Raw genomic sequence first — 15,766 nt, 5'->3', positions numbered from 1 at the left:
CGTGCCCCGCGCACAGTACCTGCCCGCCTCCAGCCGCCGGGATCCCCGGGGATGCAAACGCCCGGGCCAGCTATGAGGATGGAGGCCGGTGAGGGAGCGCCGCCGGCGGGGGCGGGCGGCCGCGCTGCGGGCGGCTGGGGCAAGTGGGTGCGGCTCAACGTGGGGGGCACGGTGTTCCTGACCACCCGGCAGACGCTGTGCCGGGAGCAGAAGTCCTTCCTCAGCCGCCTGTGCCAGGGGGAAGAGCTGCAGTCGGACCGGGTGAGGCCCGCGGGGTGGGCGGCCCGGGGGGGTCTTCAGTTCTCTGGGATCGGGGCTGCTCGGCCTGGCCCGCGCTCCGGGCTGGGAGCCCAGCTGGTTTGATTTCCAAAGAACCGGAGGCGGGAAGAACTGGCTGCGGGAGGGGAGGAGGAAGTGAATCTGAGAGTGAGGAATGTGTCCATTGCCTTGGCAACGGGACAACGCCAGGCCGCAGCCATTTGGAGCTCCGGAGTGCTGCCCTGGGCTCCCACCCCAGGGGGCTGGTGGGTCAGATCGGACTCTTCCCACTTCCTTTGGGGCTGTGGGGACAGACAGACACGTAGGACCTTCGGTCCTTCCCAAACGGGACTCCTGCACTGGGGAAGGAGGGGCTGAGGCTGCTTCTCCCTGCCCTGTGGGGTGTAGGTGGCCTGGCTGTGCAGGGAGCTGGGTGGAGAAAGCCCAGGGTGCCTTCTGAGCTGGGCTTCATCTGGGAGGAGTGCTGGCCCGGCAGGCACCAGGCCTGGGGTCCCACCCGGCTCTGCTGTAATCCGCCTGCATGACCTTAGGTCCGACTCGTCCCTGCCCCAGGCTCAGCCTCCTGCCTGTAACTAGAGGAGTCTGGTCTGGAGATGACTCCTAAGGCCCTCTTCCCCGCATTCCCTGACCATCTGATGCCGTGACCTTGGGCAAGTCCCCTCACCTCTTGATGCTCCCTTTTCTCTCTGTAGAGCTGTGCAGCTGCCCGCCCTGCCTCCCTGCAGGCTGAGGGTGTCCAATGAGAGCGGCTCCTTTGAAAACCCCCAGGGTGACTGGGGAGCTGGTGGAGACAGTAGGGCTGGCTTCAGGGGGACAACCTCGAAGAGGAGCACTCACTGAGCCCTGCTTTGCGTCAGGTGCCACTGAGACCTCTCTGGATGCTACAGTGACCCCCTAGTTATAGGGGAGAGGAGTGAGGCTCAGACGGGCCAAATCACTGGCCTACGTTTACACAGTCAGGCAAAGGCAGAGGCGGGATTCGCACCTAGGTGTATCCGACCCCAAAGACCTTTTGCTCCATCATGCCACTTCATTCCAGGGAAGAACAGACTCAATCCTCCCTCCCTCCAATCCTTTACCTAGCCTGAAATGAAGGGTGGGCAGGAGAAGGCCCCGCTCTTCTCCTCTCATAGCCTGTTCCCCTCACCTCCGCAGGATGAGACGGGGGCCTACCTCATTGACCGTGACCCCACCTACTTCGGGCCTATCCTGAACTTCCTGCGGCATGGCAAGCTGGTGCTGGACAAGGACATGGCTGAGGAGGGTGAGCTGGTCCAGGGGGCTGGCCGGGCCCACGTTGTAGCCCTGCCTTCTGCAGCGTGCCAGACTTTCTGCGCAGGTCTACAGCCATTTCTCCCAGCCAGGAGGGGCCTGTTCTCATCCCTGGTAGGGCTGAATCCCAAAGCCTCTGCCCAGATTGAGCCTAGGGACTCTGCCAAGCTGACTGGCCCAAGCTTTCACTGGGTGCTATTGGGAAGGTGACAGAAATCCACAGGCAGAGGTTAGAGGGAGCCAGGGAGACCGGCAGCCTCCATTGTGGGCAGTGATGCCCTTTCTCCTGGCCTCCTGGGAAGTCAGGTGTGAATGGAGTGGAGCTGGGCAGGGTTATCCAGCATCTCAGATGCAGTCAGCTAGGTGGGTGGAACAGGTAGGTCTTCCAGAAATCCAGCAGTCTCTGCGGTACAGTACTGGTTGTGGGTGGAGGTGGGCAAGGAGGGAGCCTGCTCCCCAGAGAGGGTTTCCTTCTCCCAGGCCTGGGTGGCTGAGGTTCTGTAGATGCCCACTTCTGGGCCCAGCAGATGGTGGGGAAGCCATGCCTGAGGGAGTGGCCTCTTGGCAGAGCACCAGCCAGGGCAAGGACTTCAGTTAGTGCCAAATCAACTCTTCCTTGTGGCACAGGGTGTGAGCCTGGGCCTGGGTCAGCTGACCTGGCCAGGCCAGCTTGAATATAGCACTTTTCCTTTCTGTGTCTCCTCATGTATGTAAAATGGGAATGGTGACGTAGACTGGGGAAAGCATATTTTGCGACAACACATGTCTTAAGTCCCAACGCTTGTGCCCTGTGGGTGTCTAGCATAGCCCATCCCTCCTCACTGAGTCCTAAAGTCTCCCGAGTGGCTCCCCAGTGGGCCAGGACTTCACAATCAGAGCCCACTATAGGTACCGGTTCAGCAGGGCCCACAGCTTCTGCGGCAGCCCCTCCGGGGGCACAGGTACCTCAAGCAGGTCCCTTGGTAAGGGAAGGTAAACACTTCAGTTGCATCACAGACAATAACTGTCTACAGGTTCTGGGTTTCTCCATGCCTGCCACTCCTAGCACCTTCAGACAGGGCTAGGGCCCCCGTTCAGGGGGTTTGGGGGACCTGGGAGGAGACTTACTATACAGCTGTGTGATACCGGGAACTGGTAACTTATCCCTCTGTGCCTTTAGGCCCACATCTGTGAAATGGGGTTCCACCAGCACCCACCTTTCTGAGCTGCTGTGTGGATAAAGGAGCTAATACACAAGCGTCACGTAGTGCAGTAGCTGGCATCGAGGACCAGTGACGCAATGTTAGTTGTTTGTCATCTGCAGGGCTCCACAAGGGACACTCAGGCAGCAGCAGTACTGACTCCCTGCTTTGTATGGGCACCAGGGATAACAGGGTAGATCAGACATGGGCCCTGTCCCCAGGGAGCCCAGAGGCCAATTCTGGAAATGCTCAGAAGGGTCCTTGCCCTGAAGGAGCTTTGGGGAGTCCACAGGTCTGGGTCACGCCACTTCACTGGAGAGGTAGCTCGCTTAGTCTCTAAGACTCAGTTCCCTTAACTGTATGGGGATGATAATGCCTGCTTGCCCCATGTCCTCGGGGCTTGTGCTGAGCACAGGAGGGGTTTTGCACTCATGCACAAGGATTATGCATTTCTAGCGGGCTGTGAAGTCAGGACCTTGAGTTTGAATCCCAGGCTCTACTGCTTGTTGGCTGTGGGGTCTTGGACAAGCTGCTTCTCTTTCTGGCCCTCAGTTTCCCCATTTGTTCAATGGGGGCGACGAAGCACCTACTTCTATTTCTGAGAATTCACTGCAATAAAGAATGGAAAATGCCTAGCACAGTGCCTGGCACTTGGCATGTGCTTCACAAATGGGAACATGAAATAGGGGGTCAACCAGAGCCCTTCTCATTGTGGCGTCCTAGGGCCCAGTCCCAACGAGCCTTAAGGCAGCCCCCAATTAGGGGAGAGGCAGGCGCCCCTTGGTCACCATGCTCTATACAGCAGAATGTTGGACCCCTGAATGGCGGCATCTCGCCCCTTCCACAAGGAGTGTGGGATCCAAGGAAAGAAATATCCCCTTTGCTTGACCCCTGAGCTCAGAGTCACCTTGTGTGACTGGAGCAGGAAGGCGGGTTTGGAGGTGGAGGGGATAAGGGGAGAACAAGGCCTGGGGACAGTGGGCGTGACCTGGGGGCGGCTCTGTATGCCAGGGGTCCTGGAAGAAGCGGAGTTCTACAACATCGGCCCGCTGATCCGCATCATCAAAGACCGGATGGAGGAGAAGGACTACACCGTCACGCAGGTCAGGGAGCAGGGGAGCAGCAGGGCAGCATCTGTGGCCAGAGCAGGGGGTGGTGGCAAGAGGGAGGTGGGCAGAGAGCGCTGGAGGTGGGAGAAAGGTTGGCAGAAGAGGAACAGTGTTTTCCTTGGGGAGGCTGAGCTATCCTATAAGGGGAGGGGTGGTTGTCCAGCCCCCAGACCGCCCAGCAAAGCCCAGCCTGGGAGATGGACACTGGTTCTATCCCTGCCTTGGATCTGTTCACTGTGTGAACTTGGGCCAAGCACGTTGCTCTCTTGATCTTGATTTCTCCTTGTGGAATACAGGGGTGCTGAGAATGGCCCACCCTTCCCTTCCTCACAGGCAAAACGGGGTCCATGGGTGGGTATAGAGGGGCCTGCCAGGGTCAGTGCAGGGTTAGTGAATTGTCTATTTTGTGAGATCAGGCAGTCCCCTGGTGGGCACAGCACAAGTTACTGGAGCTGGCATTCCTGAGCTTGGACCCTGGGCCTCCGTGACCAGTCTGTAGGAAGAGCTGGAATGATTCTCAGCTTACCACTGGGGAGAGGTGGTGGGTAAGGGACAGGTAGTGAGGCACCATCTCCTAGCCCCACATTGAAGGGGGGAGGCTCCATGTCTCCTGGAGGGCCTGCCTCAATTAGTGACCCAGCATGTCCCCCAAGCCGCTCCCTTCCCTCTTGTATCACCTGTGTTTCAGTTCTGGTTCTGCCACTCTTAGGCTGGGTGACCTTGGGCAAGTACCTAACCCCCTCTGAGCCTCCGTGAAAATCACATAACTCATAGAGTGGGGAGAGTGAGATCGTGACTGTCAAGTGCTCCGCACGTAGCTCCTGTCTCAGAACATGACTCCTGTCTTCCCACCCTGCCCGCTCCCCTCCTTCTCTCCGTCTAGGGGTATGTGGCATGGGGGGGACAAAAGAAGCTGGGGGGAAGGCAGGTGCTCGTCTCCCTGCTGGGGTGCCCGTGGCTCCCACACCTCCCCTCTGCCCGCAGGTCCCGCCCAAGCATGTGTACCGTGTGCTGCAGTGTCAGGAGGAAGAGCTCACGCAGATGGTCTCCACCATGTCTGACGGCTGGCGCTTTGAGCAGGTGGGCGGGGCTCCTGGGGGCCACACCTGGGACCTCCCAGTCTCCGGGCAAAGCAGGCCCCTCCCTTCCTGCAGCCCCAGCCTTAGGTTCCCCACTGCCGCCCCCACCCAGGGGGTCTTCTTAAGTCAAACTGAACAGGGTTGGACAAGGCCACGCTTGGCGGCAGACTGACCAAGATGGAGGGAGGATAGAAGCCCCTTTCGCCGCAGGGCAGCTCTGGACGTCCTCCTCGTGGGCGTCCTCACAGTACCCGGGTGGCGGTCTAGACGGTAGTATGAGTGACTCTTTGGCCCCCAAGTGACCACTCAGGTACAAGGAGTCAAGATCCACACAGGTGAGTGGAGTCCACCTTGGGTCAACAGCTCCTGGAACAATTCCACAGGCACAGCTTCCAGGGTCCTCGCAAGGCACATGTCGAGGTACAGACATTGCCACATTCAGGGAAGCCCAGAGTAGCGACTTCCCTTGTAGTGCCCTCTAGTTCCTCCCAATCCAGATGCAGGTTACCCCTCAGGAGGAGTTTTTAGTGTAAGCGCTGTTGCCTTAGTAATACAGCTGATGTCTCACCTGTCTCAGGTTTCCAGAGGAACAGAGCCAGCGAGTTAACCTGAGGTCAAATTTGCCCTTAGAGGAGGAGAAGGGTTTGGCTAGGCCTCTATCCACACCCACCCACGTTCCCTTGCACATGGAGGTTGAAGAAGGGAGGAGGCTGGGCAATGTGGAGGAAGGGGCCCCTGTCCAGGAGTCAGAGGCCCAATTCACATCTAGGCCTCACAGTGACCTGCCATGTGATCCTGAGCAAGTCAGGACTCTGCTCTGGGCCTCAGTTTCCTTATGTTTTGTGGGACTAGAAGGATCACTGATAAAGTCTCTAGCCCAGGGCAGGACTCTAGACATTGGAATGAGCTGACATCATGCAAATAATTAGAAGTATTTAAGTCTGTGAGACCCCAGGGACACCTCGGGATCCCAGATTCTAACTCCTATCCCATTCTTCCTGGCTGTGGAACTTCCAACAGGTTACCACCTCTCCAAGCCTCCTCTGCCAAAGTGGCTGATGTTTTTCTCTCTGCTGCTGAATGAGGGTCCCTGAGGGCTGAGTGAAATTCGTCTTGTGCAGGGCCTTTATCAACCACAGGGGGCCTCTTGTGGGTGTGGTTATTCTAGGGACCTCAGAACGTAGGTGGGGCCACCTTTGAGAGCCTACCCGAGAGTCTGGCAATTGCATGGATTCTCTGAAGCCGAGCCAGTAGGTCAGGGGCCACTGGTCATTTGCCCTCTGACCTGAGAAGTGGGTGACCTGTTCTACTTCTGCTTTTAAGAATGAACAGAATATTCTCTGGGGCTCCACCATGCCAACCTGGTTCTAGGGTTGCTTCAAGCACCTCTGGGACAGAAGGTGACAGCCTGCCCATTACAGGCCTCCTGCTTTTAGGAAGTGGCCTGCTAGATCTGGGCTGGGGTGGGGATGAGGGTTAAGAAGAGCAGTAGTGATACTGCCGCCTTCCAGGGAACAGGCCCAGCCAAGGCAGGTGTGGAAGCTGCTCTGGAAATAACCCCAGAGGTGTCGGTAGGGGAAGGGGAGGAGACTGACTTTCAGCCCCCGAGTGGTATCCTCTAGAAACCCAGCGATGAGCCAGATCAGGACACAAGCTGGTATCTTGACAAGTACTGATGTCTACCTCTTCCCTCCCCACTGTCCCCCAACCCCGACCTATCATCTTTCTCCCCGTGCACCTTCCCTCCAGCTGGTGAATATTGGCTCCTCCTACAACTACGGCAGCGAGGACCAGGCGGAGTTCCTGTGTGTGGTGTCTAAGGAGCTCCACAGCTCCCCACACGGGCTGAGCTCCGACTCGAGCCGCAAAACCAAGGTGAGCCCCCCAACCTCACTCAGCCTCCTCCCTTTTCCTCCCTTTCCTCCCTGCCATCCGCCTAGCCATCCCTGCTTCTCTCTCCCTCCTGCTGCACACGCATAACTCCTGGTCACAGCCAATGCCATCCATCCCATGCCACCCAAGGTCCTGTCTGCTCATGCCAGTTACTCAGGCCCAGGCTGGGGGAGCAGTGAGATAGGACCATCCCGAGAGAGCAGCAACAGTGACTTAGATGCCACTTGAATGGTAGTCACATGGTGGCCACGGAGCAGCGTGGTACGAGGGGGTGCTCTGGAGTAGGAGTCTGGGCATGGCGTGCCTGCTCTGTGTGACCCTGGACAAGTCCCGTCCCCTCTTGTGTTCTCTGAGAAGTGAGCAGGATGTACCATGTCCTCTCTGGTGCCGTCGGACTTGGAACTTCTGGGATCCAAATTGCCATTTTATTCCCAGGGGCGGGCAAATGTCCCTAGTGGGCCTGGGCTGGGGCGGGGAAGTCAGATGTGGTAATCCCGCGCCTTTCCCAGGCCCCCTTCTCCGGCACTCCACAGGAGAGGGGTCAGGAGCCCTGTGGGGTCCAGCCCTGGGTTTCCACCCTGGCCTGTGAGGCAGCTTCAGCTGGCAGTGGGGAGGGGCCTGAGCAGAGGTCCACCCTGGACCCAGAGCTGTTTGGAAACCTCAAGGGCCTTCTCTAGGGCCAGTGGAACAGGCAGCAAGCCAGGCTGGGAAGAAGGGAGACCATTTCTTCTGGGGCCTATCCCTGTGCATTGGAAACATATAATCTCTGGCTTCCTGTCTGTCTGTCTCTACGTCCTGTGACTTCCCCTGCCCACCCACCCCCATCGGGGCCAGTGCCTGGCACTGCCTTGGAAGGGTGGAGAGTAAACCTGCTGCTTCTGCCTCTGTGGGCCAAAGCCTCAGGAGTGGCATCTCCCCTGACCTCATTCCGACTCTCATCAGCCCTCCTAAACTGAGGCCTTCCCAGGTACCCCTCCAGGGACCCAGCCGCATACCCAGCCCGGTCCCCTTCCCCCCCTCACCCAGCCTGCCCTGTGAACATCCCAGCAGGGCCCACCCTGCTGGTTTCTCCAGGCCCATCCCAGGCTTGCCAAGGGACACTGGCGGTAGCCCTTCCCTCTGCTAGGCCCCTCTTCATCTAGGCCGCCCGCCCGCCCGGAGCTGGGGCCCGTGGGGACAGCCGCCCGCAGGCCCCCTCGTTAGTTCTCCACTCTTTCTTCCCTGGGTCCGCCGCTGGTTCACAGAGCACGGAGGAGCAGCTGGAGGAGGAGCAGCAGCAGGAGCAGGAGGAGGTGGAGGTGGAACAGGTGCAGGTGGAGGCAGATACACAGGAGAAAGGTGCAGCCAACCCCCAAGGAGAATGATTGCTCATGCAAGCCGGAGCCCCTGCTGGAGCCAGCCGCAGACCCCGGGGGGCCGGGGGCTGCTGGGGGGCGGGCCGCCAGGGTCAGCTCCGCCGCCTGCCTGGCGCCTCACCTGCATAACCATCCCTTCTCTCACTTTCTCTTTGCAGCCCAGTCATCTCAGGATCCCGCTAACCTTTTCTCCCTCCCACCACCGCCTGCTCCTCCTCCGCTTCCCGCTGGAGGTCCTGCCTCATCTTCATGCACCTCTTCTTCCTCCTGGATCTCATCTGCACCCTGCCTCTTCCCTCTCTGCCCCTGTCCGGGCTTTCTCTCTGCCTGCTCACACCTCCATCCCGGGGCCACCCTGCTCCCAGTCCCCCGTGCCCTCCACCCGGGCGCCCCGGCCCTGCATCTCAGAGCATCCTGCCTGCCGCCTCCTGCACCCCTTCTGGCAGCTCCTGCCTCCCGGCCTGGGGAGGCGGGGTGTCCCTGCACCTCCTCGGGGCCCACCGGCCCCGCCGGGCACCTCTGAGGCTGGGCCACCCCACCCCGGCACCTCACCTCCTCGCCTCCTCCTCACGTTTCCTCCTTGCAGGTTCCTGTCTGCACCCCTCAGACCTGAGGCTGCGCTTACAATGAGGGCCTCTCCTCGGCCCCTCGCTCGCCCCCAGAGCTGCCATCCCTGGTTTGTAGCTTGGCAGAGCTGGAGGGAGGGGCGGAAGCCAGGAGGGTACTCATCTCTTGTTCCTTGGACTTGGACCAAAGTTTCGGCCGATTTTCTCCCCTCACCAGTTTCTCAGCCTATCTTGGCCTTGGGTGTGAGGCTCTGAGAGGAGAAGAAAGTTGGGGGGCGGAAACTCCTACCTGCCCGTCAGCACCAGAGCTGGGCTGGGAAGGAGGGGAGGGAGATGAGCCAGATACCTTGGCCTCACCCCGACACATAGGAGTTCCTGCATCACAGCCTCATGGCACTGGGTTCCCTGTTTCTGTGGGGTGGAAAGGACAGGCCATACTTGGATTCCCTTGGTCTATAACAGTGGGCCGGAGCCGGCTAAGGATGGGGGTGGTGCAGGAAAAGCCCTGGCTGAGTGCCTACAACCCACTCCATCTTGTCTGCCTGCTGTGTGACCTTGGGCAAGTCACTGTCCCTTTCTAAAATGTTAGTTGCCTCTAAAATGGGAACAGATAGCTGCTGTCTCTGACCTGCCTCTCTTGGCCTTGACCCCCACCCCTATCTCCAGGCCAGAGTCTTGACAGAATCTGGCCTACTAGGCAGCCACCACCCAACCCAGGATGGGGCAATGGGCTCTGTGACAGGCAAGCTGGGTCTCCTTCCTGCTCCCCTTCCTCCTGGGTTCTGAGTCCACCTTCTCTGGGCCTCAGCCCCTCTCCCTCCTCCCAGAAGGGACCCTGTGACTCACCTACCTCTTTCTCTCTCCCTGTCTCCCCCACCCTTCCCTTCCTCCATTTCAATCTCCTCTCTACCCTCTCCTGGCCCCACATCACCCCCTCCTCACTGGCCCCGACCCCCTCATCCCCCTCCCGGTGTTTTGACCACCCCACCCCGTCCCCCTGCCCCTTCCCCTCTTGTTTTCTAGCTGTTACAAGCCAGAGGCACCCGGATGTGAGGCCCCAGATCACCTCCAGGGACTTGGGGTTCCGATCTGAAGTCCTTTATTTTTGTACCACGGGGTGGGCCCCCACCTCAAGGTGGAGGAAGCTCTCTTCCCGCTGCCACCTCTGTCTACACCTGCGGGGCTGTGACCTGCCTCTGCCTCCGGGGTGGGCCCTGGGACCCCTGGGCAGAGCCACCTGCCTGTGGCCAAAGTGTGGCTCTGTCCAGCTGTGTCTTCCCGGCCCCTATGTCCCCTCCCCCAAGACCCCTAGCTGCATGGCGGATACAATCCCTCCTGACCCCGTCACATCACCTCCTTGAGCCTTAGTCTCCCTCACCTACCTCACAGGGTTGTTGTGAGGCTCCATCTTAGAGGAGCAGGGTCTCAGAAAGCCCTCCCTCGAGGAGTGTAAGCGCCACACCCTGGGCACACCCCCCTTCACCCTTCCCTCAAGGGGGAGGGACCTGCTTAGCTCCAGATGAGATTCGGGTATGGGTGGGGGGTGAAGGGGGTGGGGTTGGCTCTGTCGGAAGGAGGGGGGGTACTGGGCCTTCACCTGGACTGCTGGGGCAGAGTGCCCTGGCCAGAAGGAGGCAGGCAGGGGCCCAGCAGGGACAGTGGGACTACTCAGGAACTGGTGATGAGGGAGAGGGGGACACCTCCTCTGCCCAGGGGACCTCCTGCGTTTATGACTTCCTGGCTGGACTTCTCAGCTGTGTCCGACCCCATGACCCCACCGTGTAATAAAACCTGAAGAAACAGCCAGGCTGGCCGTCTCCCTCTCTTTCTCTGGGTCACTTTTGAGGATAGGGGCTAAACTCAAGGTAGGGTAGACGACCCAAAGGTAACGGGGCCTTTTCCTAAAGCCCGGGGACTCTGCCCTGTTGTCACTCTCCTAAGTGTGTAGGGGGCAGGCGTGATGGCTGGATCCTCTGCCCAGTGGCCAGACACTGAAGATAACCAGTTTTGCCTTGCTGGGGGAATTTGGGCAAGTGCCTACCCCTCTCTGGGCCTCAGTGTCGTCTATAAAGTGAGGGGTTGGACCGGTTGACGTCCAAGGCCCAGCTCTTAGAGTCATGCAAGTCTCTTCCTGCCTCCGGGCAGCCGGGGCCTCCCAAGCCCGGCTCTCTGCCATCCCGCTTCCCAGACTCAGCCCACTGTTCAGACTGTTCTCTGCTTGCTGGCTTCATCGTGTGCTGCCCGAGGCCCCTACTGTTCCATCCTAACCCCCAGGACATCTCTGCTTCCTGCCGTGACACCTTTGGTCACCTCCACCCCTCCCTGTTTCTCCACCCTCTGCCCCAGGTCCCAGGAAATAAGAACACCCAGGTACCCACGCCGCCTTCTGTCAGAGTGTCCTGGACCCGGGCTTCTCTTTCCTACCCAGCCAGGACTCTGTCCCCACCCCACCTGGCCAGTTCCTTCCCCTCCCTAGTCCTGCTGACTGTCCACCTTGCTTAGTTTAGCACTGCTGGGGGACACCCCCTGCAAAGCAGTGGTCCCCTAGGCAGAGGCCCTCCCCAGGGCCAGGCGAGGCTCCCCCACCCACTCAGCAGTCTGGGGGCCTCACTACTTCCCCTTGGGTTACTCTGCTTGCTGAAGCTGACCTCACTTTTTGTGTCCCGCTGCCACATGTAGCAGCTCCATCTTTAAAACTCCCTCAAGTCTAGGTCTCTGAGGCTTCCCTTTCCTTCCCTCTCAGTTAGGCTTCAGGAAAGGCTTGTCCACACTTGACTTCCCTCTTTGTCACCTCCACCACTGCACCAGTGACCCGGGGCCTGGCCCCATGGCTCCCGACTCAGGCTTTGGGTGCTAAGACTCCACCCCTGTCAGTTCCCCTCCCCTCCAGCCTCCTACTCTGGGCCCCTCTGCGGTGTCTGTCTCCCCAACCTCCTCAGTCTCCTCTGTCGCCTTCCATAGGTGGTGGCTCTGAAACCCCTCCAATCCTCTCAAGCGCCACCTGCCTCCTGGACACCTCCCTCCAAGTTCATGACAGGCACCCCAAGTTCACGACATCTTCCCACAGCCTTTCCCTCCCGAGGTGCTCCAGCTCAGGCAGTAGGTCCTCCACTGGCCAGCTGCTCAGGCCAGACCCCTGGGAGTGGTCCTGGGTGACTCCTCCCTCACCCTACCCCATCCACTGAGGCACTTGGTGGATAATGAGGGTCCTTCCATCCCACGTCCATCCCCACTGCTCTTCTCAGTGCAGGCCCCATGCTCCTGCCTGGAGTTGGGCAGTGACCTCCTCACCAGCCTCTGCTTCCCAGTCCCTCCACACTGGTGCCGGTGGTGGTTTGAAAATGTGCATCTAGGGCAGGCCTGGTGGCTCAGGTGGTTGGAGCTCCGTGCTCCTAACTCCAAAGGCTGCAGGTTCAATTCCCACATGGGCCCGTGGGCTCTCAACCACAAGGTTGCCAGTTCAACTCCTTCAGTCCCACAAGGGATGGTGGGCTGTGCCCCCTGAAACTAAAATTGAACATGGCACCTTGAGCTGAGCTGCCGCTGAGCTCCCTGATGGCTCAGTTGGTTGGAGCGCATCCTCTCAACACAAGGTTGCCGGTTCGACTCCCGCAAGGGATGGTGGGCTGTGCCCCCTGCAACTAGCAACGGCAACTGGACTTGGAACTGAGCTGCGCCCTCCACAACTAAGACTGAAAGGACAACAACTTGAAGCTGAACAGCACCCTCCACAACTAAGACTGAAAGGACAACTTGACTTGCAAAAAAAGTCCTGGAAGTACACACCGTTCCCCAATAAAGTCCTGTTCCCTTCCCCAATAAAATCTTTAACAAAAGAAAAGAATGTGCATCTCCTTGTGTGTCACTCCCCTGCTATAGAGCCTTCCATGGCTCCCCAGGGCACCGAGGTCAAGTCCTTAGCTCAACTCCAAGCTCTTTGTCATCTGAGCTCAGTTTGTCCTTCTCCAATTCCTCTTTAATCCTCCCCCACTCAACCTCTCTTTAACTAAAAACAGCTTACTGTTCCCTAATATGCCACGTTCTTTTGGAACTCTATACCTTGGCACATGCTGTGCCCCTAGTTGGAATGACCTTGGCTACCTTGGAAGCCCAACTCAAGTCGCACCTCCTCCAGGCAGCCTCCTCTGACTTCCCAAGTTAGAGGCTATCCCAAAGCCTCTTCACACTGGATTGTCATCCCTAACCCCTGAGATCAGGAACCAAATTCTGTGCGTGTCTGTGGCCTCAGCACAGTACCTGGCACACAGAAGGAACCTGGGAGATGCTTGCCAAATGAATGACTCCAAGAGGGCAAAGGGGGTGAGTGTCACGCTGGTGGGGGAAGTGGTCACTGGAGCCAGGAGACAGGACTTCTGCATGAGGCTCCTGTCCGAACCCCTGCTGTGTTCATGGGGGTGTTTGTGAGCCTTTCTGAGCCCCCGTTTCCTCTCAGGGTTCCAGAAGGAGCCCATCACTTGTCCCCTCCCTCACTCTGACCTGAGGGTCACCAAACTACCGCCTTCCTGGGGTTGCTCCTGGGACTAGGGTTGGTGCCCAGGGCCCCATTCAATCCCCAGAGCAGGGTCTTGGATCAGACGGCTTTATTCCACAGGGTAGCTGAACTCACCTCCAGGGGAGAGAAGCCTGGGGGGCAGGTAGGGGTGAGGTGAGGACCCTGGACCCCCGAGCACCCCACCCTTTGGCTCATGGTGGCAGCTGGCCCACTTGGCTATCTCCAGTGTTCTGAGCACCCCACCCCCACCCCCTTCAAGTTAGGCTGGGGGCTTCACAGGCTGGAATCGGACCTCTGGAGAGGGTGCTGCCCGGACAGCCCATACTGCATTAGGGGTGGGCGTGAGGGACTCAGACACTCCTGCTGGGACCTGGAAGTGCATTTTTGCTGCTGAACCATTTCCCCCCAAAGTCAGCAGTGGAGGAAAGGGAAAGAGGAGAGGGAATGAGGAGGTGACAGGCTGGGTATGAACCCACCAGCTGGGCCTGGTGACCATCCGGGTCCTCCAGGGAAGTCTGGACCACCAGCTAAGGGCCCTACTCCCGCCTTGTGCCTCTCCGGGCGGTGTCAGGGAGCAGGCTGGGGGAGGGGACGCCACCTCCTGCTTCCAAAGGGCCCTCCCGCCCCAGAATCCTTCTTCCCCTGGTGGCTGCCCTGAGCACTGAGTCTGGGAGGTGGGCCCTACTCCGCTGGTGGGAACGCCTCAGGTCAGCACCTGCTGGATCCAGCCAATCACACCGGTGATGCGGGTGTAGACGCCAAAGTAGTTGGGCCGGCCGCAGCCCAGGCCCCAGCTGACCAGGCCCGCCAGGAACCAGCGGCCACTGGGCTCCCTGCACACCAGTGGACCGCCGGAGTCACCCTGAAAAGGGGAGAGGAGGGACAAGGCCGCATCAGGGTAAGGGGACTCCCCCTCCAGGCGAGGCTTCTGACTGTTGGGGGCTTTCTGAGTGACAGCAAGCAAGTCACATCGCCTTTGGAAGCCTCTGCTTCCCCTGCAGCTTGGCCGGGCCTCCAGCGGGTCCTGGCTGTCCTGGGACTGAGGATGTGTGTCCCCATGCTCCATCCACCTCTGCCTCGTTCTGCGGGCTTCTTCTAGTCCTTTCTACTGTGTCACCCCGAGCAAAGCGCTTCGCGGTGGGCAAGGAACAAGGAAAAGAACTGGGTTTGAGCCTCAGACCGCCATGGGTCTCTTCTGATTGGTGGCCTGCAACTGGGGGCAAGTCTCTCAACCACCTCGAGCCTCAGTTGCATCATCTGTAAAGTGGGCACAGCCACCCCCACCTTGTGGGAGCCTGTGGGGCTGCAGCAAGCTAATGTGAGCGAAAGGCCAGGCCCTGGGGGATATCAGTGTCACCCTCTCCCTCTCGCCCAGCCCCACGGAAGTCACCTGGCAGGCATCCTTCTTGCCCTTGTGGTAGCCGGCACACAGCATACGGGGTGTCACCTGGTAGTGATAGGCCTCACTGCACAGGTCCTGCGGGATCAGCTGCACGTCCACCTTCTGCAGACCATTGCTGGTGGGACCTGCCACGTAGGGTCAAGGGCAGAGGTGAAAAGATCTGAGGTACGCAGGAGCCCCCGCTCTTCTATTATTCCCTCGCTTCTCAGGAGACCCTTCATCTCTCCTACCCTGCCCAGCCCCTGCCGCTCCACTTCATGGTCACTGTTCTGGCAACTCGTCTGAGCAGTCCATGGGACACAGCGCCACCCAAAGCATATCTGTACTAGAGTCTCCTCCCCTCCTTCCTCCTGCTTGAGGCCTCTTGGCTGCTTTCCCTTTGCTCTGTGACTGCCCCAGGGGAATTTTCCAGGGCTACCTCTGACCCCTCACTCTCCCCGTAAAACTCATCAGCATCTCCCCACTGTCCAGCCCAGTGTTTCCCCACAAGGGATGAGTGTAGAACCCCTTGGGAGCTTCAGTATACACTGTGCCTGGTCCCACCTGAAGATGGTCTGTTTGCCTGGGCATTGGTATTTTTCTTAAAGAACCAACCCAGGTGGTTCTAAAGCACAGGTCAGAGGTGAACCCCTGGCTCACGTACGATCCTAACAGTGGCCCAAGAGGCCCTGCCTATCTTTCCTGCCAATCATCACCCAGATCCATCTGCCCTGGGCTTTCCTCTGATGCTGGGTGTTCTCAGAGCTCCCTGGGTGGCCACTTGACCCTTATGGGGGACGCCTTTCTTCTTTCTTCAGGACACTGCCCACTCATCCTCCAAGCCTCAGCTTAGCCTGCCCCTCCCCTGGAAGCCTCCCTGACCCCGCCTAGGTAGGCGTCTCCTCTAGGCTGCCTGCACCTGTCCTTCCAGGTCTTAGCAGTTCTTAGCACTGTCTGTCTCCCTGAAGAAGAATCTCTTTTCGTCTTTGTATCCCCTTAGCCCAACTCGATGGCTGGAACATAGTAGGTGCTCAACATGTGTCATTGAACGAATGAATGAATGAGTGAGTGAACCAATCTTTGCTTTCCCACTCTTTTCCGTCATCCTCTTGGACAAGTCAATCACTTCATCTGAGCC

General features: G+C 59.1%; 2 protein-coding genes across 9 annotated transcripts in view; one reads left to right on the top strand and one right to left on the bottom strand.

Moving 5' to 3' along the window:
- Positions 1 to 10: 10 nt before the first annotated feature.
- Positions 11 to 10,534, top strand: KCTD17 (potassium channel tetramerization domain containing 17). Of its 6 annotated transcripts, XM_081060133.1 has the most exons (9): positions 25 to 261; positions 1,435 to 1,543; positions 3,744 to 3,835; positions 4,826 to 4,921; positions 6,670 to 6,795; positions 8,058 to 8,151; positions 8,327 to 8,401; positions 8,755 to 8,844; positions 9,758 to 10,534. In XM_081060133.1, the coding sequence occupies exons 1-8, from the start codon at positions 52 to 54 to the stop codon at positions 8,796 to 8,798; spliced, it is 846 nt and encodes a 281-aa protein (XP_080916259.1). In that variant the 5' UTR covers positions 25 to 51; the 3' UTR covers positions 8,799 to 8,844; positions 9,758 to 10,534. The 6 variants fall into 6 exon arrangements, with proteins under 6 accessions (XP_080916260.1, XP_080916259.1, XP_080916257.1 ...); XM_081060135.1 differs by lacking the exon at positions 8,327 to 8,401 and having other exon boundaries at positions 26 to 261; XM_081060134.1 differs by lacking the exon at positions 9,758 to 10,534 and having other exon boundaries at positions 11 to 88; positions 8,327 to 8,831.
- Positions 10,535 to 13,321: 2,787 nt separating this feature from the next.
- TMPRSS6 (transmembrane serine protease 6) overlaps positions 13,322 to 15,766 on the bottom strand; it is a 37,409-nt gene continuing 34,964 nt past the window's right edge. For all 3 annotated transcript variants that reach the window (XM_081059939.1, XM_081059941.1, XM_081059940.1), the window contains 2 exons: positions 14,638 to 14,774; positions 13,322 to 14,109 (listed from right to left, as the gene is read on the bottom strand). In XM_081059939.1, coding sequence (XP_080916065.1) covers positions 13,951 to 14,109; positions 14,638 to 14,774 — 296 coding nt within the window. In that variant the 3' untranslated portion in view covers positions 13,322 to 13,950. The remainder of the gene's footprint in view (positions 14,110 to 14,637; positions 14,775 to 15,766) is intronic.

This window comes from Rhinolophus hipposideros, assembly GCF_964194185.1.
Source record: "Rhinolophus hipposideros genome assembly, chromosome: 9".
NCBI classification, from domain to species: domain Eukaryota; kingdom Metazoa; phylum Chordata; class Mammalia; order Chiroptera; family Rhinolophidae; genus Rhinolophus; species Rhinolophus hipposideros.
This window is presented reverse-complemented; position numbering and strand designations above follow the sequence as displayed.

Excerpts from the sequence above, each read along its gene's own strand:
- KCTD17 (XM_081060131.1), top strand. The coding sequence starts at position 52 with ATGCAAACGCCCGGGCCAGCTATGAGGATGGAGGCCGGTGAGGGAGCG. Across the intron at positions 6,796-8,057 it reads ACTCGAGCCGCAAAACCAAG|AGCACGGAGGAGCAGCTGGA; the intron begins GTGAGCCCCCCA and ends GCTGGTTCACAG. Across the intron at positions 8,152-8,326 it reads GGCAGATACACAGGAGAAAG|CCCAGTCATCTCAGGATCCC; the intron begins GTGCAGCCAACC and ends TTCTCTTTGCAG.